Genomic DNA, 24,201 nt, shown 5'->3' with positions numbered 1-24,201 from the left:
CGAGGATGGCAAATACATTTAGCAGAGAATTTGTATTATAAAATCACTATGCAAATTAGTCTGCTGAATGAAGAAACATTACAAATGAGGAGTTGACCAAGGAAGAAAAATGATTAAAATGTTCTAAAGAAGAAAACAATAAATATGATACTTATAACAAAAGCACATTAAAACATTTATATTCAGGTACAATAAAGAAATAGTAAATTACTTGGTTTCCCCAAACTTGTATAAATGCTTATCAGATTTGTAAACAACAAATCAATTATCGAAATTTCCAGCTGACAGCGGCAATGGATTTTATTCGATTGCGTGTGCCTTACTGCTGAAATGAAAAGTGAAATTTCTATCTCATTTTGTATTCAGCAGAGGGCGTTCGTGATTTACAGTTCTTTTAACTGCTCTTCCGCAGTGCCACACGTATAGAAAGCTATCTATATAGATACTCCCAGTTCCAAAATAATCGAAATGGGTCACTGTTAGTCGGAACACCAACGCCGACAATTGTCTGGGGCCCAGATTTCTCCGTGACTTTACGGCTTTACTCATAGCTCATTATGGCTAGAGACTAATTAATTAACTCTCACTTGATCCATCGTCACTTAATTCAAAGCGTATCGATTTTCTAGCGATCTAGCCACTCAATCATCTCAAATCCGGCTCTAATTGTTCCACTTTGTGGCAATTTTTCAATTTTGCACACTGTCAACAAAGTATCGCATTTAATGGATACACTTGCAGATGTTAATTAATCAAAGTTATTAATGAACAATTATTTAAATGAAGCTTTCATAGCAAAATTTAATCATACAAATTTTATCATTTCAAAAAAAGATTTCATATATGTTTACTAAATATAAGCAGTTTCAGAATAATAATTCCAAATATTAAGAGAATAATATATTTTCATTTTAAAGACAAATAAGTGCAGCTATATTAGGGTAGAAAATAATATTTTGTAATTTTATACACCTCCTATGAGTGTTTTCAAAAATTCCTTCGACATTTTCGATTCTATTTTTGCTTTCATTTGGGGTTTTTAAATGTTCTACATTAAACGAACACCTGGTTCACCGTTGAGTTACTTTTACTTGCAGACGCACTGGTGGCACAGTTTTTGATACTTATTGGTACATGGGGCAGGTGCGCCACATTCCCAACTAAAAAAGAACCGATTCTAACAAAGATTAGAGCCATGACAACTGGACACAGAATTTTGGATGTAAACAAACGAATGTATCGGCCATAAGTCATGCAAGTGGGGCAAGTAGCTTGCAGCATGCAGTATGCAGCATGCGGCATGTGGCAAGTAAGAGCGAGTGCCGCCTGACCCGCTAAACTAAATCTAAGAGGCAGTCGAGCGTTGGCGATCGCAAACCAGTTGGCCCGGCCGGAGGAAAGTAGTGGCCAAGAATTGGCATTCAGTGGCCAGACAATCGGGCTAGGATGGCAGCTGCACTTGGCCAAGATGTGCATTCAGTTTTCCACTGTCACTGATGCCGTGCAGTTGTGTTGTGTAGGCAGAAGCGAAATAAACATACAAGAATGCGAGCTAACTCGACAAGATCCTTATCCTGGCACATCCTGCTCGGACTTTGCCTGTGTCTCCTTCTGAATTTCCACCCATCACATGGCCAAGATGCAGTGCCTCCTAGCGAAGACTTGAACCCGGGCACAGGTCGCGGTCAGTCGGCGAATAATGTGTCATACTTTAAGGCGTCCATTCCAATGAGAATCTACGAGTGTCTGCGGGAGTTCACCATGCTACACTGCACGAAATTGTACGTGCTGCAGAAAATGGAGGAGCGCCGCCAGATGCCCAACAGTGGCAATCTCACCCGCGACTTTGTGGATCAGTTCTTTGGGGAAGAGACACAGATGGGAAGTCTGGTGGGCAAAAAGTACCACAAGATGTCCGAGAAGGAGCTCAACCAGCGATTAGTCGTTAACTTTCAGCGGTTTTTTAAGCATCGCGATCTCAAGATGCACTTCCTCCCCGGAATGCTGGTGAAGATTGTGCCCAGCAAGGACAACAAACTGAAGTTCTCGATCAAGAAGGGTGAGCTTATCAGCTAATTTATCCATCGTATCTACTTATCTACTTATATTTATACTTACAGTCTTAAATTAAGACTGTTAATAATATATTACATTTTAAATAGTTATCGCGTGGTTTTATATTTTATCTTTCCATTTTAATAAGAGTGAAGATGCATACATAGAAGATACTTTCACACATTAATGTCGCATTCCATATAGCAAGATTGGCTACCTCGTTTCTAAGCGTGGCTTTCGTAATCTTAAAATATATGACATATAAATTTAAATTGGTAAATTAGCATAGTACAGCTTGCGATTCTAGACATTTTAAAAAGCAAACATCATATGTTTTTGATGACCTTGAGAACAGAAAACCAAATTCAGGAAACACTTACGTGCAATGTGTTTCAGGAAGCAAAACTAAATTTAAATTAACGCACTAACAGTTTTGAAAATAATAACTAGATCAAAGCTAGAAAGATAGAAAAATAAATAACTTTGCCCTTCCCCTCTTAAATTTACCATTACTTCTATTCTGCAGCTCCCAAATCGCGGATGGGGCGATCGCGAAGACGTGAGACCGAAGAAATGGACCTGAACCTGATTAACATTCCGTCCATCGGTGGGGGTGGTGCGAATAGTGGCAGTGTGGAGACCTACGAACCGGAAGCGGAAGGAGATTCCAAGCAGCAGGGGGCGTTGGGTGGCGGAGCGGGCGTGGCCGGTGGCGAGGGAGGCGGCGGAGGCATTCTGGGCAAGCGCAAGAAGAAGAACTCGTACAAGGTCACCATGATGCAGGTGGCGGTGCCCATGCTGATCTTCCCCGTCGTCCTGCTGGGCAGCCTCCTGCCCTTCATCCTGCCGGCCCTTAAGATGGCCACCATCCTGTCGCTGGTGATGAACAATGGCGCCTTTATGGCGGCCTTACTGTATGCCGCCCGTACCCAGTTCAACACCCACGAGGAGCAGCACATCAGCTACAGTTAGCTCCCGCGTTAGTGTCCACCCTTAGTCCATTTTCCCATTAATGCCCGTATCATTGCTTCTTGTCTTTGAAAACTAATAAAAGATATTAAATATATTTCCTGTGTTTCCACTTTAAAATGTCCTAAAATGAACCTTTTGGTAAGCCAAATTACTTTTAACAGGCCATATTTATTTATTATTTCCCAAATGGTTCGCAAAAGGTACCGAAGTGCACTTCGGTATCTTAAAACTAACTACAAAATAAAGCCCTTTCAAGGTGTTAATGGGTTAATGACACCTAATAAATTTGAAATGGCGAAATTTATTGTACTTCAAAATATAATTACAGCAATTATACACAGTAGAAGTCGTAAAGATATAGAAATCGCTAGTTGGCACACGACTTCGACAACTGTATTAAAGTTTAGTTAGATGTTGTGTTTACTCACCATTCCAAATATTTCTCACTATGAACATATTTAAGCAATTAAACAATTAAACACCCATGTGGATCTTGAGAAGTATTGCGTGTCACCCTGTTCGTTAATAATTTCATTACAATATTTTTGTTTGGTTTTTTATAGTTTTGTTATAATTTTCAACAATAGTTGGATTGAAATGTACAATTTAGACCTACATAACTAACACAATGTACACACACATAAAAGTCGATGCTTAAAATAGATCTTAGCGGGTACGCTTAATTCTAGAACCTCTTGCGTAAATATACATTTATGAATATATAAAAATAGAGTAGAGATAGTGATAGAGATAGGGAGAGGGTGGCAGATGTGTTCATTATCCCCGAACGACAAGTGCGAGATAGGGTTGTGTAGAGAATTAATAGGGTGCAGGTTTGATTAACACTCGGTTGCTGCGAACGAGTTGCATTGACTAATCTCGAATAGTTTTCATTTGTTTTGTAGTATTTGGAATTGAAGCCATTGATATATAAGATGTTCTTGCTGCCATCAAGTCGGGTCCCACGATCGGAATCCTCCGTATGTGTTTCTTTTCAGTTTTTTCAGTGTTTACAGCCACCACTCAGATTCGCAGGCAGTACGGAGAATAGGCAATTAATATAATTAAATACTGAAGACCCGATGTGGCAGCAAGAAGTGTGTTCGTTTGGGTGAACTCCCACTGACCCCCGATCTCTAATCCAGCTTGCACTCGGACTCCTTGTTCACCACGTTGGCTCCCTTGCGATCCTCCTCGCTGATGTCGTTGTCGTCCCAGCCCCAAATGGCGTGCTCCTCCTTCTCGTGATCCAGGTGGGCCACCAGCTCGCTGGTCGGGATGGCACTGTTGTTGTTGGCATCTAGCAGGGCGGCAATGTGGGAGCCATCGCCAGTGCGAAGGACTCTCTTGTAGACCATCTCTTGGGAGACGAACTTCAGGTCATAGGCTTGTCCTTTGGGTGATAACAGAAAGGTGCAGGGGTTAGTAAATATGTAAGGGCATGGAGCGCAGCAGAACTTACCGATCTTAGCCATCACATCGATAAAGGCCGTCGTCCAGTTGAAGCTGTAGGTGCCCAGCTCGGCTGCCTTGTAGTCCCAGGGGAAGACGTGGTGGTAGTTGTGCCATCCCTCGCCGATGGTCAGGGTGGACACCACCTTGTTGTTCATGGCGCTCACGTTGACGTCGTAGGGCTTCATGCCGTAGAAGTGGGCGGCGCTGTTCACCAGCCAGGTGAAGTGCAGCGACAGGCAGAAGCGCAGCATGGAGCAGGTGAAGAAGCAGACGCGCAGCGAGCTGCCCATCACGTAGTAGGGGAAGATCATGGGCAGGACGAAGCAGCAGATGGGCATCACCACAAAGTACATTCTACGGAAATATTAATTGTTATAAATACAAGTGGGTAAGAATTGGAGGAAGTCCCAGAGCTGACTTAAGCAATGATATTTTGCAATAAAATAGTAAGCAATAACTACACATTTAAAGCAACATTGTTTAGAGGATCAATGCTCATTGCCTACTTTTGGGCCAGCAAATTAATTAGTTAGCAGAATTCAAGAACACCCTGAATGTATAAGCACTTCATATCTAGGACCACTCACTTCTTCTGGAACATGACGACGGGATCCTGCTCAATGTCCGCCATGGAGATCTGCTTGCCCTTGCTGGTCACATCGGGGTGCTTCTTGCACATCAGCCAGCCCATGTGGGCGAAGAAGAAGCCGCGTCGGGAGTTGTGGGGATCGGCGTGTGTGTCGGTGAACTTGTGGTGCACACGGTGGTCACGGGTCCACTCCCAGATGCTGTTCTGGAAGGCCAGGGACTGGCACAGCATGAGGAAGATGCGGAGTGGCAGCTTGGCCTTGTAGGCCTTGTGGGACCACAGACGATGCACTCCGGCTGTGATGCCCAGACCGCCAATGAACATGGTGGCATAGACTGCAGATGATGCAGAAGCTTAGTAAAGCAGAGACGGAACTCGGTGACACTCAGACTCACCTGGCAAGAGCTCCCAGTAGGCACTCTCGGCAAACACCAGGTACAGACCGTACAGGGCCATCGAGTGGAGGACGACGAAGAGTCCCACGTTGCGCCACACGATCTCCATTTCGTAGGGCTTGTTCTCGGGCGTCTTGGCATCCGCCTTCTTGGCCACCTTCTGGGCGGGCGCGACTGCTGGAGGGGCGGCGGAAGCGGCTGGTGTGGCGGCCATCTTGTTGTTGTTGCCATCGGCAATGGCCGTTTCGGCCAATATGAAGGTACTGCCTATTATGTTGGGCGACATCTGCAAGCGAAACCGGAAAAGCAATTAGTTGATCCCATTGGCATTCAAAAGTATTCTTCTTTCTGATTTATGGCCTGCCGTCCCGACTATGTGGAGCCCACGTGGTGATGCAAATCAATCTGAGGGTGCTCCTCTGTGGCAGTGCTTTCCCTCATTTAAATGCAGGACGCATTGCTATTTCACTATGGCACTATGAATCTCCATATGGAAGGCATCACCCCAGCTGCACGACTAATTATGGACCACAATTGAGGTGAGTGCCGATCGGCGACCTTCGGCAGTTGGCCAGCTTCAATGATACTCAAAACTGATACAAAGATAGCAAGCCGGAAGCACAAAAAGAGAATTCCGAATAAAACGCAATCCAAAACCCAAGCCAAAACCCAAGCCGAAAAAATCCAAGCAACAAAATCCCCGCAGAAAAACAATCAATAATTTTTTATGTTGTACACGACGATTGGAATATTTGCATATCCATTCTTTACAAACGCAGGTTTGAGTCTATCATTGAAAACCAGAAAAGGTTGGTCAAGAACCCCAAAAGTTGTACCCTAACCATTAGGGTTCTTTCAACATCATTGATACATTGCTGCATACAGTATATAAACTGGAAAATCGTGGAAAGTTCTAAGAAATGCATTGAGGAGTCCAAAGTCATTGGTGCTTTAGGCAGACAGTTTGCGAATTTGAATAACTTTGTTATTTATGCAGTGCTGAATTAATTCATGAGCACTGGCTGGGTGAAAAAGTTCAGTGCGACACATTGCGCATACGCCCTGTGGCTCCATTTAATGGCACCACACAATGCACTTTGGAGCTGTGCAATTTTCGTATCTCCGTCTCTGGGACATTTAAATAATTGCGGGTGCCGAGAGATCGCCACATAGAGTTGGCAACAAAAATAAGTTGGCCAAATGTATGAATGGCTGATCTTCAACTCTCTAGAATAGATAAATTAGACAACCGGTTGACCTCAGAGCGGCTGCATGTCTCGCATGGATTCAAAACAAAAGTATTCTTACTGCTGCTAGCTGTGCGCATAGATTCGAAGCCATTAACTTTCCGCAGTTCAATGTCAAGTCGTGTGTTTTGAATTTTATTCGCCTGCTTAAATCGGTCTTTCGGACTAGGTGGCCTTTGGCCCAGTACGATATGTAAAGCACTGGAAATTAGAGCCACTATTAGGAGGCAATTCGTTATCAGGTGCTGGGGAATGTAATTGAATATACGATAGAGCCCACAGCCAACTTAATATCATGCAGGTGCCACGCGCGGGCTGAATTAAACTAGTTTTGCCACGGGTCTTCTTCAGATCGATTTTGAGACTCGGATGAGTCCAGCGCTCACTCATCCTTACCGGAATATTAGCATAGTTAAGTAACCACGATAAATTTATGTATAGAACTGCTTTTGTTTCGGGTTCTCGGACGCCGAATCAAGGTTGGTGTTGCCAACGAGTTTTGGGGGGTTTTTGGCAGTATGTGTCTTTATATTTAGGGTTCATCTGTGGGTTTCGAGCTCCGCGTTTCTTGGGACGGGAAGTCGGCACAGAGCACAGTCGAAGTAATAAATATGATGCGAAAGCTTATTGTTATGGGACCTGACTCAAATCTAATGCGGGGTGTGATTGATACCACGGGAGGAGCTCCATTGATCGATTCGAGCAGCGCACGCAGCTGGAAACGCTTTTCGCATACCTAATATACATCAGTCATGATGGAGCCCAGAACAGAAACTGGGAACGTGACTTTGGTCTGGTCTGGTCTGGTCTGGCCTGGACGGACTCTCCGGCTTTCCATCTAAGCAGATCCCATCGGACTTAATATGCTTATGACCACATTATGCGTGGCATCCATACTCATTATATCTTATATATTACTCTGACGCATTCGCAATTAGCGCTTGCGGCTAGGAAAAAAGCGATTCGATTCGACTCGAATCGATTCGTGAAACTAAACTCCTAAAGTCAACTATACAGAATTCCATTCGTTCCATGTAGGGCTAGCATAATTTTTAGAATTATGAGGGCTACGTGAGGCGACAATGGCTACTTTTTGGGTTTTGCCTCATACGCTTTATTAAATTCTTTTCAAAAATATAATTTATTGCTCCATGAAATGCTATTTTCTATGCGTGAATCACATGGCCGATTGAAGTGCTATCTGTCGATAGCTGTTGAAATTCGGCTCAAACTTTTATGATGGGCAATCGAGTTCCTTCTATTTCCTACTTGCGGACTTCCGCAAAAACACTTCCAAATGCAAACTGGTTTCATTTGCTCGGTCTCTATATGAAATGTGACCCACACTCACCTTTAAGGATTGAGTTTGCAACTAATACGTAGAAATCCAAGTGGAAAACTCAAAATCCGCTGAGTTTGTTTCGCTCACACTACACTTGATCACTGTTGGCACTAGAGTTCGTTTCGAATCTCCTCGATAAGGACGATTCCTCGATTCCTCGATATATGATAGCTTTTCGCTTGGGTTCTCCGCTTTTTACAGCCACTACACACGGCACGTCCACGAGGCGCGATGAATGCACGGCGTATGAGGGATCGTAGCAACTGGCAGTGCTTTTTAAGCGCCTAGTTCAAAGAATTCGCACACCGCACCGCGATCGATCGTTAGACGCTTGGTTTTTGAGACTTTGAGACGCTGATCGGGCCGAGAGAGCTGGCGGATGGATACAGTGCCTCAAAAGTTAACCAACACCGAAATTTAAAGCCGTCTCTTTGCTACTTCGACGCTTCTGCCGCCGCTTCGGTTCTTAAGACGATCGTTTCGGATCGGTTCGGATCGGATCGGATCGTATTGGATCGGATCCGATGGTATCGTATGGGGGCGAATCGGATCTCGGATATACGGGGCCGGGGTCGCTTATGCTATATCTTTTGCGTGTATGCGTCTAATAATATTCGGCGCGTGGCTGTTGTGGAACTTGGTCTTCAGACGAATAGCATAGAATATCCAGCTCACTTGCACTTTCCATTGAAATAAAATTATATGTATTAGGGGTAAGTCCCCTGGAAATCAGTTAGTGGCTCTACTCACGTACGAAGTGAAGCCACAACATTTTGGCCAAGTTTATTTGCGTGCTTTTTTTTTCGGATCATCACGGGTCAAGCGGTTCAAACTATCGGTCAAGTGAGATCGTCACGTCGATCGTTGTTTTCTTTTTTATTTTCTCATCTTTTTTTGGGGATTTGTACCGCCTGCTAATGAAGTGCTTGGGAAACATGTTTTCGAATTTCGGTATTATATAACGTTCTGACTTTGCTGAGGATCTGGGCCATATATAACGCGATGTATGTCAGATGCCAAACGGTTAACCAGTTTGCCACCTCGGCCTTGTCTCCATATGCATATTCAGATGATTTTGACCAACTGGTCACAGATTCTAATTGATTTTGTCGGTTGTTTTCAGACATTTTCCCCGCCGCATGGCCGACATATAATTGCTGTTTAGTCCGTCCAAATATTTGGCCAGCCGACTCATGAAATGGGCCAATAATGGCTCCATTCTTTTAGGTGTTTTTTGTAGATCTCGCCGAGTAAACAGCAATTACCGCATCACAGGCTAAGAAAAGGTGGTCCAAAAAGCCATTGTTGACAGTTTTCGCGTTGTTGCGGTTTCTGATAATTGCCGTGTTTTCACACCAACGCCGCAAAGTTGAACCGAGCCGGTCCTAATTTTGTTTAGTGGCGGCCACTAAAATTGTTTGCCATCTGCCTGCATGTGGTGTCAAAAACCCCTTCTCGAACCGAAGGTTTCGTGGCCCCGAAGGTCACATGTTGCATCTTGCAGGCTGAAATTGCATAGTGGTTACTCAGTGGGTTAAACAGCGCCGGGTTAACCGGTTTGGCATCACGTTTCCATCCGATTCCCAGTCAAGTTGCCCTGTAATCGCAGTACCCTAAAAAAACACAATATAAACAAACATGCCACGATTTTATGGCTTTCGATTTCAATCAGCATAATTCCAGTGTTTATTTTCAACACGTGGCCACTAAAGAGTCAATTAACCACCATATTTTGTGCCCATTTGTGAATGGGAAATAACATTTATGGCAGGTTAAAACATTCATTTATTGATTATATTGTATAAAAAGTATTTAAATACAAATTAAGCCAATAGAAAATAATCTAAAAATGTGCACAAGTTCCAAAGCCTCTTATTATGTTGAGCTCACCAATTTTAAGACAACATTTATTTATGTCTTCACACGAGACAAGTAATTAAAGATAATAATTACTTAAGGGGAACACATTTCCAGTTGAAGTCATAAAATTTAAATACCCTCCAAAATTGAGGGGTTTCAAATAATTTTAAATGAAATATTACTAGAAGTGCAAGCATCGGTAAGTGAGTTATTGCCTTTGCAAAATGTTAACCTTAAAAACCATAAAAAGCATATTTTAAAATATATATTTTGTTAATATAGTAAAATTAAACATTAATCAAAAAGTTTTGTATAAATATATGGCTTTAGGGTGAAAACAAACAAGCTGAAGGTTGTAAACAATAAATTTATATTGTAAATCAAAGATCTCAGAACTTTTCCGTAGATCATCGGTAAAAAAAATCCCCCAGCGGAAAATAATTTACAGCACAACCTGATTTTTTTTCCATGTGCTAGCTGGTCAGGCAGAAATACTTACCTCGACCGATACTCCAGATAAATCTATTCAAAAGGTAAGAACACAATGTTAGTAAAATGAGTAATCGCAGTAACTAGAATACAACAGGTTCTCGGAATCGTTAGCCACTGTGCAAATTGTGCAAAATGCACAGTCAAGTGCCGAATTGCAATCGAACTCCCTCGCAAACCGCGAAGCCTTCCTCAATAAATTGAAGATAGCGATTAAAATGAGAAAAAACAACACATTTGACTAAATGACTGTCATGGCGAAGTGTGGTTAGAACTCATACGAATGTGACAGGCAAAATGGCAGTAGCATCTCCAAATTGGACAGGGAATGGTGAGGCGGTGGGTCGTGAGTTAGCCAAGGTCGTTTGGCGTTCTTGAGTTCTTGGCAAAATCATAAGTGGCGAAAATTGCACAATTAAGTACAAGTACATGTACCTACACGGCGAACACGCTCCTCGGCCTTTTGGCCCGACTTAGCCTGGCCCTAACCTTTTGGTCCGTAACCAAACGCAACTCGGCATTACCGCAACTTACATTTCACTCGTAAGCCAAAAGACTCTGAAAGTGATGCGATGCCCGAACTAATTGCAACTAATTGAAATTCACGCTGGCGGCTGTTGCGAAAACACTGTTCAAATGACGCAGTTCCTCCGGTGACAAATTGGTCGGCACAGAGAGTTTTTGCTGAACGTTTTCAAGTGCAAAAGTGCGTGAAAATCCAAATCAGTACACCCAGGTGCCGCCGATCGCTTTAACCAAATATTTATGCAAATGCCTGATTTGCCGCAGGAAGAGCACAATGTCACGTCACCACACGCCTCAAATGTGCCATGAAAAATAATAACAAAATCAAACAAAAGCCTCATTACATATCCGTAGATGTGTGTCCATACACTCATGCCAAAACAACCAAAGATACAGATACAAAAAGTATAAGTATTTTGTTTGTCTTTTTATTAAACGATCTTGATAAATGTGTAGGTGAAAAATCTGTTAATAGCATATATCAATTACTAAATTAGTTACTCAGTGCTTCAAGACCAATTATAAACAATTATCGAAAACTGCATTTGGTTCCCATATTCAGAGAGCCCACAATGAAAATATATAATCATCAGCCGTAAAAATACATATGATTTTATCGGGCATACATAAGCACCAACATATGTAATTATAAATGAAGATTGCAGATTAGGAAGACCTATCATTGTCTCTATTCTTTGAAGTGAAATACAATCTTAAACACATCTTTTTGTTCTGTGTAGCTAGAGATCGGATAAGGAGAACAACCCAAATGGATCTCCAGGGCAACGCGATCTGGACTTGGCAATACCGATCTCATTGTCACTCATCACAACGCAATCAGCTGAATATGGATAATATGTTAATGCTCTTTTTCTCGTTTACTTGCCTATTCGGAATACATTTCAGCACACGATTCTGGCGATCCTTTTGGACGAATGCCGTTGGCCGCTTTGCGATTCTCAGGCCGTCCGTTGGCCAATTTATCAAACATGGCTTTTACGATTTCGAGGTGCTTGTCAGGCAGCGTACAACCCAAATCCATTAGTGTTTAGCACAAGATCGTAAACCTGTATCCCTATTTTTAGACTATTCTTTCGTCCAGCAGCCCCACGCCCATTCATATGAATACTCGTGGCTGGCACGTTTGGATGGTTGGAGTTTTATTGGTGAATATAGTTGACTTCAATGAATAAAGCTATAAAGTAGGTATGCTGTTGAATACTTGTTGTAGGTAGTTAAATTATTACTATCTATACATTTTAATTCGTAATTCGGTCAGCTTACTGCAAGTAGCTTACCCAGAACACGAGACTAAATCCACAGTGCATAAATTATGTTTCTTTTAATACTGGAAATGTGATTTCCTCTATTCTTAAAACTCTTTATTATTTAATAATAGTCGCATTAATAACACACATTGCTGATGAACAAAATATGCTCGAGTGTCGTTATTGAAGCTGAATCTTAAGTGCACATTGTGTCAAGTTTATGGTTGATTAACAATACGGAGGACATTGAAAGGTACTTCAAAGAAAAAATCCATGTAAAACAATTTATTAAGAGTGCTGAGGAGCTCGCAGGGCATTGGCATTCGATTGTCAGAATGTAAGAATAAGCCATGCAAAACATTAATAAGCTATAAAGCGAATTGGAGACGCCGGATAGCAGAAATTAGCAAATTAATCACGTGCCCTCCAACTTTTTCTACTCGCCCACGCCCGAAAATTTTCGATGATATTTTCTATTTTGGCGCAATAGCATTTCCGTACACCGTGTGGTAGCTACACAGAATCTTGGCCCCAGGGAAGTTGGTTTTTTGTGGCTCAAAGAACTCGTCACCAAGTGCTCGAAGTCTTTTCATTAACAAGTCGATCATGATCAGCATCGAAAAGGCCGAGAGCCTGCTTAGAATTCTGGGGGAGATCGCAAGCCTGATTGGCGTTTTAAAATGCCTTCTGCCCGTCCGCATATACATATGTATTTTGGGGGCTTCTATTCTTGACTCTCTGCTGGTGTGTAAGTGGATTTGCATAAATATGCATGTGTTTTCAGCGAGCACTGGTAACAAGCTTATATTCGCGACCTAATAGAAGTCAGAAATTGGCCCTTATTTAATTTCATCCGCTGAAAACCAGTCGGTCGACTCCATAAACCGGGGGCAGCTCATTTAACACCCATCTAACGATATCAGTCAAGGCAAATGTGAATAAAATACTGCCCGAAGATATGCGTCATAAACATAATCAAGAACTCTTCACAGCAGAGATGCCAAGATTAAACAGACAATGAATTCGTGGAAATCAAGGAAATCAGACGTAGGACTAGATCTGCAAGTAGTTAGAAACGTGGCTTAAATTCCCGCCCAGTTGATAGAACCTTCTCAAGCGGCTAAAGATTTATTTATCTAAAGATCAAGTTGTTTGGTGTTCTTGGCGAGTAGAACAAGTTTTTGGCCAACACGAGACTGAGCTCACGGGGTATAAATATAAACATTGGAATTCGAAAAGAACGTATTATATTTGCTTCCAGATCCCATTCCCATTTACATTTAACCTCGTGACCCTTGCTTGGATGCGGACAAGGTTATCGGTTCCCTATTATTTATATATTATCTATTATCATCGAATCGATGCCTAGGCCCCAAATGATTTGGAAATCCCCCGCCTCATTACACATTACACAGCCGGTGGATTTGGCCAGACTTCCGCCTCGAACTCTTCCGCATAGGTGTAACAGTAAACAAGTTGGGGACCGGACCTCCGAAAAGCTCAAATAGACCCAGCAATTAAAATATGTAAATGGAAACAAAGCCAAACAAAAAGGCCAATGCTGCGCGAAAAAACGACGCCAACAGACTCGACGCTAACCTCGCGTTTGTCTTTGCTGCAAATGAAGAGATGAAGTCGAGACCGCATTGGAGCTATGACGGCAAAGGCTGATCCGGCAGTTCTTGGAATACCCTCTCCATGGGACGGGAATACTCTGTTTGCTGAATGGTGAAAAAGTTAATAGTAACAATCAATTTCTGCGATTTTAATGATCTTATGCTTCAGATATACTACAGAGATAAATGGGGTTGCAATAAAGAGGAGCAGGGGAGGCCCACCGGACAAACAGGTATTAAACAATAACATTATTTTTAAAAAATAATCCAAATTGTATCTGATATGTTATCCATTAATATCTAAGATATATAATAGCTCATACAATTTGAACCAAAGGGTAATGGCTTTCTATGTGGAATATCAATACTGAGTTTGAGCTTAAAAGTTGTTGTTATATTAAGTCAAATAGAAAAGTAAGAGTACTATACAAAAAATATTACATATTAATGTTTAAAAATGATATACAATAAAGCCTGCATAGAAATCATAGCACCTCTTCGATTAGAGCAGTCAAAAAGTGAACCCCGAAATCGATTTGCTGTCTCGACTTCGACTTCAGCATCTTCAGCTGGCTGATTAAACATCAGGAAATACAAAATGCTAAGCAGGCAAAGGCAAATTGTAACAGGGCCCAAAGTCAGGCGCAAAGCAAACGAGTTCTCAGGCCAAAGGCAAAAGCTATTGATAAGCGGCCAAAACTCGTTCGCATTTCGACGGTTTTCGTGAGCTTTTCGTTGGTGGCGGGGCAGTGGTGGGGTGTTAAAGCCAGATAGCCCCATTGACTGATTATTGTTATTAATGCGAATGCGGCGGTGTCTTGCAGGTTTTTTGCCATTTGCATTGACATTGACTTTGACCGAGAAATTATAAATCGAAGCCAATGTGACGCATACGTGCGACTACATGGTTGCGTTTATGCGGCGGTTGTATTAAATGCAAATGCACTTTAAACGCTCCTCTACAATGTGGCAATGATTAGCATGCAGTTGACCATTGCATTAATATACTATTTTCCAAATTTATGGTTTCGTGTGTGGAGAATATGCAACCCATAAATCTTAGCGGAGTACTTGAAGGCATAATTATCACCCTGGACACACTCGCTTGACCACCGACCCACCGAACCACCAAACCACCAAAACACACAGTAAGCCAACGAACCAACAAATCCACCCACCGCAGACGTTCGACATTCAGTCATTGGGTCAAAGCCAAACGATCGTTCAAGTTCAAGCCCCGAAAAGAGATTAGAAAAATTACTCAAGACTCAAGACTAGATCAAAAAACGACATTGACCGTCATGTCATGGCACCGGCACACAATCAATATTAGAAAACTTTAGGGACATTAGCAGAGATTTTGATTGGTTTATTAGCAATTTTTGGCATGTCAAGAGGGGCAAAACTTCTGCCCGTCCAAAGATCCGAAACCGAACCGAACCGAACCGATCCGAGATCTTCGCATTTCGTTATTGTCTTCTATTTCCTGGTTGGATCCGTTTCGCTGCCGACTATTTGGCATTATCATGAATTAATTGTTGCATATTATAGCGACAAGCATTGACCTCAATAGAGAGATTTGATAAACACTACATACGTGAAGCAGAACGCGTAAATAGATGCGAATTTAAAGCCAATAACTTTTATTGGATATTTATCTAATGGATTCATATGTGTGCTCATTAGAAGCGGATCGGCAAACAATACCAGACTCGCGCTTCTTTAGGTAAACTATCAGTTGTACCCAGAGAGCAGAGTGTTATGGAACTTGGAAGCTGGAGCTTATGTGGCTGAAGTGTTTAAGCAATTTGATTGTTGCCTGGTTGCACATTTGTTCATTTAATCTTCTGGAAATACAATGACTCGGCGCCAATTGTTATTAATGATGTGTTCGCATTGATTTCATATTTTAGTGCTCTGGCTAGATCTTACCCAATCGATATAAGCTTACAGCAATTATTTCATTTTATTCAAAAATCCTACATTCTAATAGAAATAATCAGAACAATTTTGGTACTCCCCCGAATTTAAGTCATAGAAAGGGTTAGCTGAAGCTTGTCATTAACGATCTCATCCTTTTATTTTGAAACTTAGTCAACGAACTATCATACAACTATCTTTATCGATAGATGCTTATGAATTGATTGTAAACATTTTGTTTTTATAATATTGATTGTGTATTACACCATTTTCTATTAAATGTGAGCTTATTTTCTTTTAAAATATAAAAGCTTGAGTTCTTATACACAATCTATTTTATAAAACATTTTTATATCCAAATATAATATTAAAAAATATAATATAAATAAATTTAAACACATTTATTTAACAAAAAACTTATGACCTTGTAATTCAAAACTTGAATAAATTAAATATTGAAATATCCGTTAACTTACGGTATTTAATAGGGCTTACATACGTTTTAGTATATTATCGCGGAATTGCACAGTATCTTTTTAACGGGCAATCAACGGTCACACTGCTGCACTGCTATCTTGGGATTCAATCCACTTTCTTTGGCAAAACCCCATTGTTTATTGTTTAATTTGCCGCCACCCCCTTTATCTACCGAAATTCAGTGTGGACATGGCTACGGAGCGGATAACCGCCTGCATTTAGTTTATAGCCAGCGACAAGCGATGACTGTTTGGGGAATAGAAGCCATCACACTGAACGGATCGGCGGCAAAGGAAAGTTTGGAGAATCTTCCGGGAAAAGGTGCAATTCTGGTGATTCCAGAGGCGGGAGTCATGAATTCCGTGGAGCGCTACCGGCAGGAGTGGCAGGTGCTGCTGCAAACCCTCGATGCGGACCCGGAAAGTCTTCGACAGTCGGCATTTGCCGGGGATCTCAAGATGTCGAAATTCCGCAGCGTTCACTGGGCCCTCCTTCTTCGCGTCTTGACCTCGGAGCACCAGAGCTGGGCTAGCCAGCGACTGCAGCAGCGAGTGAGGTACGACAAGTTCCGGGCGGACTACGTTCGCAATCCCCACCAACTGGCCGTGGACTGCAACGATGATCCGTTGTCGCAGTCCACGCAAAGCGTATGGAATCAGTACTTCAGCGACCAGGAGCTCTTCGCTGTCATCCGGCAGGATGTGGTGCGCACTTTTCCGGGCGTGGACTTTTTCCGTAAGCCTCTGGTGCAGAATGCAATGGTCAACATACTCTTCTACTATGCCAGGGAGCATCCGTACATGTGCTACCGGCAGGGCATGCACGAGATCCTGGCTCCCATCATATTTGTGGTCTACAGCGATCACCAGTCTCTCCTTCACTTCAGCGAACTGGCCAAGACGGATATCAACCCCACGCTTCTGGACGTGCTGGATCCCGCTTATCTGGAAGCTGATACTTAGTACGTAGTCCAATTAACATGTAATCTACCTATATTGATTCAATGCGTTTCTCACAGCTCTTTGTTCTCCCGCCTCATGGCCTCCGTGGAGTCGTACTATCGAGTCTCGAATCTGGTCTCCACACCCGGTGGCCACATAGAACAGCGAGTCGAGGTGCGTCGCAGTTTGCGGGTGCAGCAACCAGCCCTTATCGCTACCCATTTCTCTTTCAGAGCCCCGGGGACAATGAGGCGCCGACCGAGGCGGAGGTTATCGGCCAGCTGAACTTCATACGGGACAAAATACTCGCCAAGCAGGACCAGCACTTGCACCACTATCTCCAAAAGATGGAAATCCCGCTGCACATATTCGGCATGTGAGTTGTCAAAGAAAAGTGGGGGGTTTTAGTTGAAGCCCTTTAAATATCTAGCTATTAAGTAATACTTAATGCGTAATCTTAAAATAATCCGGACTGTTTGTTTTAGAAAAGGGAATCACACAAACAAGCTACACATTTCTTAAACATGAATATTGAAATTAACCAAATTATCTCTTTCCTTTATAGTCGATGGCTAAGACTTCTCTTTGGACGGGAGTTTATGCTGCTGGACCTGTTGCTCCTCTGGGATGCCATCTTCGCAGACAGCGACCGCTTCGACCTGCCCAACTACATCCTAGTGGCCATGTTGGTGCACATCCGTGATAAACGTGGGTACTCCCGCCTAGAGCCTTAGTATATAAATTATGGCGTAACTTATGTCGATATCAGTGCTTCTTAGTGACTACACCACATCGTTGACATATTTAATGCGCTATCCGAACAATGTGGACGTACATCTGGTGCTGAGACATGCCCTATTCATGCTCAATCCCAAGCAGTTTGAGTATCCGGCAAACGCCTTCACATGTGTGTCCTTTGCCAACAGTTCTGCGGGCAAGGAAGTGCCTCCACCTGCGGGACAACGCCAGCGCACTAATTCAGAAACCTCTTCGATGGCCACCAGTGGTAGCCAGATTGACCGGCAGATAACCTTTATGCAGGAGCGCAATGCGGCGGATTCTTCGGCTCTGGCCAAACTGCAAGATACCCATCGAGTTGCTATGGATGGATACTTGGAGAATGTGAGTGTGCTTTAATATTTGTCGTGTAAGCGTTTCACTTGGAAATGATTCGTTTAACAATTCGCTGTTATCATATTTTATTAGAGTACATTTAGTTATAACAACAAAACTACTTAAGTCAGACTGGGGTTTTGGGCCACCAATTAAAAGATGTAATCTTATAAACATTTCAAAGTGATAACTTAACATATACTTTTATGAAAATAACATGGAGTGGCGTATTTGTTATAAACAAAAATGACCTATTCCTAAGTAATATTTGTGTTTGGCCCTTGCAGAGTCCAGAGCTACTCCGATTGGAGCTGAAGAACGCCCAAACTGTAATCAAGATAGCGCGAAGCAAGTTGCAGAGTTACCTAGGCACTGTGCGTCATCATCTGGGAAAGCAGGCAAATGGGAGCGAAGAACTCAGTCGGACACTGGACGGAATTGAAGAGCTATGCAGCTTTTTGGACGTAAAATTCATGTTCCCACTGCACCAGCGATCAGCGCCCATCGATCAGGCTCTGGAGGCCAATGAGCAAAAGCAGCTGAACACTATCAGCATACCGCCAAAGCCATCAACCTCCTCCACTCCCTCTAACGCACCCGCTGCTCTCTCTGCAACTGGCGGCTATCAGATGCCCGAGAACGCATTCATGCACAGCTCGATGCGACGGCTCCTCGGGGAGCTGCGAGAAATCGAGCTATCCACGATAACGAGCGATGAGAAGCCTGGAAACGCGGTGCTTCAAAACGGGTTGCCAGCTGCGGAGCCCCAGCAACGGCATCAAAACGAATTGAGTTGATCGCAAGATTCACTCCTAACGACTGAAATTGAATTTAGACTTAAACAGAGCCGCCACAAAGTGGATGAACCGGAATTAGTAAAGATTATAATTAAAAGACATACAGTTTACTATATTTCGGACTTGAATAAGTCCATAAACCTAACAAATAAATCCATTTTGTAATGTGCTTAATGAAAAAAAAATATATAATTTTACTGGTACTGGAATGATTCCGAAACAAAGCGTCTTCAAAACATGCCAGTTCCGGAAGCAACAGATTCGTTTTGAAGGGGTCAGTATTCTATGTGCTATCTTGGAAGGAACTCCATTGTTCGTGTACCTCAAAAGGAGTGGTCATTCTTAATTTCGAATAATTGCTTGCAAGTATTCATCTTTAACGTTAAATATCTCATTGAGGCGAATTTAAATAATGACAATGACAAATACTAAAATTACGTATGATTTATATTTCCTAGGAGCTCTATGGCCTGCGGTTATGGTTCACCATTGACCGAAACGTTGTCAATTGACTCCCATTGCTGTTGGGAACACCCCGCATTATTGGAGTCGATGTCATGCTTCCCTGTGGCTGATGCTGCTTTTGCGTCTGCGGGGTCTTGGTGATGGTGATCATCTTGGAACTGTTATTATTGTTCACACGTATCTGTCGGAGCATGGCCAACGTGTTACCATTACTTATGTCCGCCTGTGGTGTGGATGGTGCTTCTGAAGAACCACCTTGGCTTAGTCTTCCGTTTCCGTTGACCCGACTTTGAGTTGTTAGTTTGTCCAGCGGGACACAACGCACTGAGTCCGCTTCGTAGCGGTTGGTCACTTGCATTTGGTTGGAACTTAAAATACGGCGTATATTCTCTGGCAGGTCTTTGGGGCTGCCGTTGATGGTCACTTGGGTAGAGGAAGTGCCGCTAGCTGCCTTATTCTGTACGGCTTCAACCTCGTTATTGTTCTGCACAGTATTGTCATCATCCAGGATGGTGATACACGTGGAATGCATATCTATATCAGCAGAAGCGATGGGAGCTGAAGTAGGAGCCGGAGGTGTGGTAACTGGGGTAACCGAAGCTGGTGAAGACAATGTCGAGGAAACAGACACTGTTGCTGTGTTAGGCGCTGTCGCATTTCTCTGCATAGCACGAAGCTCCAAGCCACAAACGAGCTGCATGATTTTGGACTTTCCCTCTGCGGCTAAGTCCGGCGGCAGGGACTTCATGGTCGGCGAAATGCTATCAAAAAATAGATCCAGTACATGTCGAGGCTCCGGTGGATTACCCGGTGTCACTGTCACCGTTTGGGGTGCCTGCACCGTAGACTCGTTGTGTGCGGCTGCCTCCCGCTCCAAAGTCCGCAAGCGCGAAACAATATCAAACGACGAGCATATCATGTCCCTGGCCATGTCCATATGGGAGCGTTCCTCCTGGCGTTTGCCCATTGAGTCGCGAAGAGCGCGTATTATGCGACGAACCTCCATTGAGCGTCGGGAACGCTTTGCCGGCGGTTCCGCTGTGCTGCCATCGGATCTAAGTAGCCATAATGAGAGTGGTTATCAGTAATGCTAAATGGAGCCAATCTTAAACTCACCGAACGCTCATATCGTTTTCACTCTCCTTGTCCAATCCAAACTCTTGCCTTTCCGCATCAACAGTGGAAGTGGTACTAACTGATGGTGCATTGGCGGCAGCGGCGGCATTGGCCCTGTGTCGCTCCAGATTTTCGGCGTGTTTGCGCGAAGAGTCGTGCTGACGCAGGTAAAAGACCTTGATTGGTAGCCGGGTATCACACACACGGCAGTGGCAGTGGTTCTCGTCATTGGCATCGGGATCCAACCAGTTGTATTTGGCTTGCAGCTCTGCCATAGCCGCTTTCTGTCTAGCCTCCCCGCTGGCCAAAGCTGATGCTGTGGCCACAACAGCGGAAATTTCACCAGAGTTTTTGTTCGATGTTTTCACCGGGTTGCCACCACTATTGCGCTTTCGATCAATGCGGAGGCGTATGTGCCGGGAAGTCCTCTGGTGCTTGGAGGCCCACTTGGATGAGGGTAGGTAGAGGGACACTTCGCAGAGCTTGCACCAGGCATAGTTTCCACGTTGCTCGTTCTTTTTGTAGGAGAGCCACGGAAAGCGGGCCTTCCACACCATTACCTTGCCCTTCATAGTGGCCGGAATAGGCTTCACGAATAGCTTATTAGCCGATCGAGCAGGCTTTCTTGCCTCCACGGTGCCCGAATCGGAGTAGCTTTGCGCATCCTCTTCTGCGTCCTCCTCTTCCCCATCTTCCTCGTCCTGTTCCTGCGATTCTTCATCATCCTGCCGTTTATTTCTGGCTGGCGCGGTTGTGCCCTGTGGTAGTTTGGCTTGCCGCACCTTAAACTGCTTCACTAGTTTTACATGCCGGGCACTGAATTCATGACGCGCCTTTGCCGATTCGTTGTGGAAGCGCACGCGGCAGAATTTGCAAATCTGAGTCTTTCGGTCCTTGGAATAGCATAGCCACGGGTAAAAACGTACACCAGCGCGAATTTTGGCCTTTCTTGGCTCAATAGCAAAACTACAAGTAATTATAAAATTATTTTTAAGTTTAATCATTGCTAATAATATTAGCCACATACCCTTTTCCTGTTTTTTGTGTCTCGGACCAATTGTCATCGTCGTTATCTTCGATGGCCTCGCTCTCCGATCGAGCTTCTGACTGAGCTTCACTTGCTGCCACTTCCTCTTCCTCCTTGTCGCCCTCATCCATTTCGCCGTCATTGCCATCACCCAGCCCAACTTCAATGGCTGCCTTGGCGGCGGCCACAGCCAAGGTATGCTTCTCGGAGTTCTCGTGGTTCTTGCGCTTGATCTCTGAGTTTCCATACATGAATCGCTTGCGACAGACGCTGCAGTACCCAATACTGGGGTCTTCGGGATCGGCAATCAACCAAGGATGCAAGTCGGCGAACATGGCCCAAATGCCGCGAATATCAGAAGAGCTGAGTACACAAATTGGAATAAGTTCAAGAATAAGAGTTTTATTTTGTTCCGTAGGACAATACTTACCCCTTCTCAGCGGGAGCCAATAGATTATGGCAATGAACTCTGGTTTTACAGTGCCGCAGGAAGCTGGTAATCGCCATTGTGCAGTCGCAGATCGTGCATCGACATTGCTGTGGATTGGTGTCCGGAATCAGCTCGCACCACTTGCTTGGGTCGTCGCCCGAGTCCACTTCGCCGTTCATCATGACCACTGTAGTGTCCTGAGCAGCCTCCGGATCAACTTCTGGTTCAGATTCCTTCTCCTTCTCTTGCTCGGCCTCATCGTCGCCACCAGCGGTCTCGCTGTTGCTTTTGCTCCTCTTTCGCTTCCGACTCGGCTTATCGGAATCCAGGTTGCGGAGGGCTTCCATGTGACCTTTGGTGGTCTCGTGGCGCTTCCGCAAATAGACAAACTCCACGTTCATTCGCACGCTACAGATGCGACATGTGCCGATGGTTCCTGTGGGGTGAGAACGTTCTAGCCAAGGATGCCAACGGAGCCACCGAAGCCAGTTGAAGTTGTTAAAGGCCTCGGTCTCGGAGACTCGCTTCTGCTTCATGGCGGCCACATAGCTTTTGGTGCCAAATTCGTGCTTGACCTCGTTGTCACTGGTTCTACGGAAAATGGGAGTTAGTAAGTGTTCTAAAATTCGCGATAATCTAAATAGATTAGGAACAAAGATAAACAGGTTTTTTTTAAAGGTAACATTTTCCTTACAATTCGTGTCAAACATCTTTCATTAAAATTATTCTGAAACGCGCTTATCGTGCACTAGTTTTATTGTGTCAAACAATTGGAACACGCTGGAAAATTAATGCAGATTTGGTGTAGCGCTCCCCTCATTAAATGGAACTTGAGCCCGTTTTTTTGACATAACAGTGGGGTTTCTTGACTTCAGACTACCCTTTACAAAGTGAAAGGCATTTCAAGAGTTGAGTTACTTCATTCCGCGGGTTAATAAACTCAAAAGGTTGTGCCCTTGTTTCCACATAAACTTTTAGGTAATACGATTTTTACAACTGAATTCTGCACATTTCTGTAATCTTTAGAACTGATACTCACGCTCCTCGAGTTTGCTCCTCGCTTTTCTTGAATGCCAGGTAGTTGCACTCGCGTTCCTGGTGATAGAGCGACATGTTGTGCTGCTGGATGTGTCTGGAGCGGTTGTTAACGTTGATGGTCATGTTGCAGTAAAGGCAGAAGGCTAAGGTGCCATCGGAGGCTTCGTGTAGGATCCAGGGCCATCGCTTCATCCAGAGTAGCCAGCGCTGCGCGCGGGGCATCTTGCGGCGCATTGATCCACCGCCATTGCTGCTTTCGTCATCGTCGTCGTCGTCATCCTGGCTGTCTCCCGGATCATGGTTGTCAATCCTCTCCAGCAGGCCCATGGGATCGTGGTACGAGTGGTTGCTCTCCGCATCGCTGGAGGGTTCAGTTTTGGTTGACATGGTATCGGGGTCTCGTTCCTGGTCTTCCAGGAGGGGATCCTCGCTGGCCTGCTTTAGAGCGGACTGTAGCTCGGCCACCAATGGAGCATGTTCATCGTCCATGATGTCCTCGATACCCGCGTCATCCGGCATCGGGTGCTCGTCCTCCTCCACTTCCATTGCCGCATCCCCCTCGTCGTCATCCACCAGGATGACCATGGGGGTCTCCACTTCCTCGACGGAATCCGGAGCCACCACAGCACCTCCCTCCACGTCCATGATTTTTAGCTCGTGCGTCGCCGACGCCAAAGGTTTGCAATTTGTAGACGCCATTTTGAGGCCGGCGTCGCTGGGAACATCGAAGTTTTTCGCATGTGCGCTCGTATCCTGATCCATCGCCAGATGCTCCAGACCGCTGGTTTTCCAGGGACTTTGCTGAAATCTTTGTCAGCTTTCGGGCGATCACAGCATGCGTTATAAACTAAAACAAATAAAGAGAAGTGCAAGCAAAAACTTGGATTTGCAGTCAAGGCGCTGACCAATGTGACCGTCCTGTAGCATTAAACCGGCGGGCAAAGGACAATATACTAAGGAAGTACAAAAAATACCTAGAATGCAACAGTGTGACTATGGTCACACTTATTGTGAAAGGTCATAAAACGTTGCGTTCCCACTATAAGCGAACGCACATAACATAA

At 44.0% G+C, this 24,201-nt stretch overlaps 4 protein-coding genes and 1 long non-coding RNA gene across 7 annotated transcripts; 3 read left to right on the top strand and 2 right to left on the bottom strand.

Moving 5' to 3' along the window:
* The first annotated feature begins 1,545 nt into the window (after window positions 1–1,545).
* Window positions 1,546–3,027, top strand: LOC122621848. Its single transcript, XM_043799839.1, has 2 exons — window positions 1,546–2,059; window positions 2,582–3,027. The coding sequence occupies exons 1-2, from the start codon at window positions 1,546–1,548 to the stop codon at window positions 3,025–3,027; spliced, it is 960 nt and encodes a 319-aa protein (XP_043655774.1).
* Window positions 3,028–3,575: 548 nt separating this feature from the next.
* LOC122618866 (acyl-CoA Delta-9 desaturase) lies at window positions 3,576–8,426 on the bottom strand. Its single transcript, XM_043795462.1, has 5 exons — window positions 8,065–8,426; window positions 5,467–5,752; window positions 5,070–5,406; window positions 4,490–4,836; window positions 3,576–4,420 (listed from the first exon to the last, which is right to left on the bottom strand). Exons 2-5 carry the CDS (start codon window positions 5,750–5,752, stop codon window positions 4,164–4,166), a joined length of 1,227 nt encoding a protein of 408 aa, XP_043651397.1. The 5' UTR covers window positions 8,065–8,426; the 3' UTR covers window positions 3,576–4,163.
* Window positions 8,427–10,470: 2,044 nt separating this feature from the next.
* On the top strand, window positions 10,471–14,164 carry LOC122620431. Of its 2 annotated transcripts, none has more exons than XR_006326127.1 (3): window positions 10,471–11,334; window positions 11,670–13,925; window positions 13,983–14,164. It is a non-coding gene; the product is annotated as an uncharacterized LOC122620431 (long non-coding RNA). The 2 variants fall into 2 exon arrangements; XR_006326126.1 differs by having other exon boundaries at window positions 10,472–11,381.
* A 2,121-nt stretch (window positions 14,165–16,285) lies between these two features.
* On the top strand, window positions 16,286–19,064 carry LOC122620212 (TBC1 domain family member 5). Its single transcript, XM_043797581.1, has 6 exons — window positions 16,286–17,171; window positions 17,229–17,325; window positions 17,385–17,527; window positions 17,717–17,859; window positions 17,921–18,273; window positions 18,552–19,064. The coding sequence occupies exons 1-6, from the start codon at window positions 16,453–16,455 to the stop codon at window positions 19,059–19,061; spliced, it is 1,965 nt and encodes a 654-aa protein (XP_043653516.1). The 5' UTR covers window positions 16,286–16,452; the 3' UTR covers window positions 19,062–19,064.
* Window positions 19,065–19,152: 88 nt separating this feature from the next.
* LOC122620211 (protein suppressor of variegation 3-7) lies at window positions 19,153–24,052 on the bottom strand. Of its 2 annotated transcripts, none has more exons than XM_043797579.1 (5): window positions 23,139–24,052; window positions 22,100–22,690; window positions 21,670–22,032; window positions 20,643–21,608; window positions 19,153–20,581 (listed from the first exon to the last, which is right to left on the bottom strand). In XM_043797579.1, the coding sequence occupies exons 1-5, from the start codon at window positions 23,897–23,899 to the stop codon at window positions 19,525–19,527; spliced, it is 3,738 nt and encodes a 1,245-aa protein (XP_043653514.1). In that variant the 5' UTR covers window positions 23,900–24,052; the 3' UTR covers window positions 19,153–19,524. The 2 variants fall into 2 exon arrangements, with proteins under 2 accessions (XP_043653514.1, XP_043653515.1); XM_043797580.1 differs by having other exon boundaries at window positions 22,100–22,684.
* Window positions 24,053–24,201: the final 149 nt, after the last annotated feature.

This window comes from Drosophila teissieri, chromosome 3R, assembly GCF_016746235.2.
Source record: "Drosophila teissieri strain GT53w chromosome 3R, Prin_Dtei_1.1, whole genome shotgun sequence".
Taxonomy (NCBI): Eukaryota; Metazoa; Arthropoda; class Insecta; order Diptera; family Drosophilidae; genus Drosophila; species Drosophila teissieri.
The sequence above is the reverse complement of the archived record's forward strand: the minus strand, read 5'-3'. Positions and strand labels throughout refer to the sequence as shown.

Coding starts and splice junctions, on each gene's coding strand:
- LOC122620212 (XM_043797581.1), top strand. CDS start 16,453: ATGACTGTTTGGGGAATAGAAGCCATCACACTGAACGGATCGGCGGCA. Junction 17,326..17,384: donor ACATAGAACAGCGAGTCGAG/GTGCGTCGCAGT, acceptor TTTCTCTTTCAG/AGCCCCGGGGACAATGAGGC. Junction 17,860..17,920: donor GGTGCACATCCGTGATAAAC/GTGGGTACTCCC, acceptor TGTCGATATCAG/TGCTTCTTAGTGACTACACC.
- LOC122621848 (XM_043799839.1), top strand. CDS start 1,546: ATGCGAGCTAACTCGACAAGATCCTTATCCTGGCACATCCTGCTCGGA. Junction 2,060..2,581: donor GAAGTTCTCGATCAAGAAGG/GTGAGCTTATCA, acceptor TCTATTCTGCAG/CTCCCAAATCGCGGATGGGG.
- LOC122620211 (XM_043797579.1), bottom strand. CDS start 23,899: ATGGATCAGGATACGAGCGCACATGCGAAAAACTTCGATGTTCCCAGC. Junction 22,691..23,138: donor GAGGAGCAAACTCGAGGAGC/GTGAGTATCAGT, acceptor CATTTTCCGTAG/AACCAGTGACAACGAGGTCA. Junction 20,582..20,642: donor GAAAACGATATGAGCGTTCG/GTGAGTTTAAGA, acceptor ATGGCTACTTAG/ATCCGATGGCAGCACAGCGG.
- LOC122618866 (XM_043795462.1), bottom strand. CDS start 5,752: ATGTCGCCCAACATAATAGGCAGTACCTTCATATTGGCCGAAACGGCC. Junction 5,407..5,466: donor CTACTGGGAGCTCTTGCCAG/GTGAGTCTGAGT, acceptor CATCATCTGCAG/TCTATGCCACCATGTTCATT. Junction 4,421..4,489: donor CGATGTGATGGCTAAGATCG/GTAAGTTCTGCT, acceptor TATCACCCAAAG/GACAAGCCTATGACCTGAAG.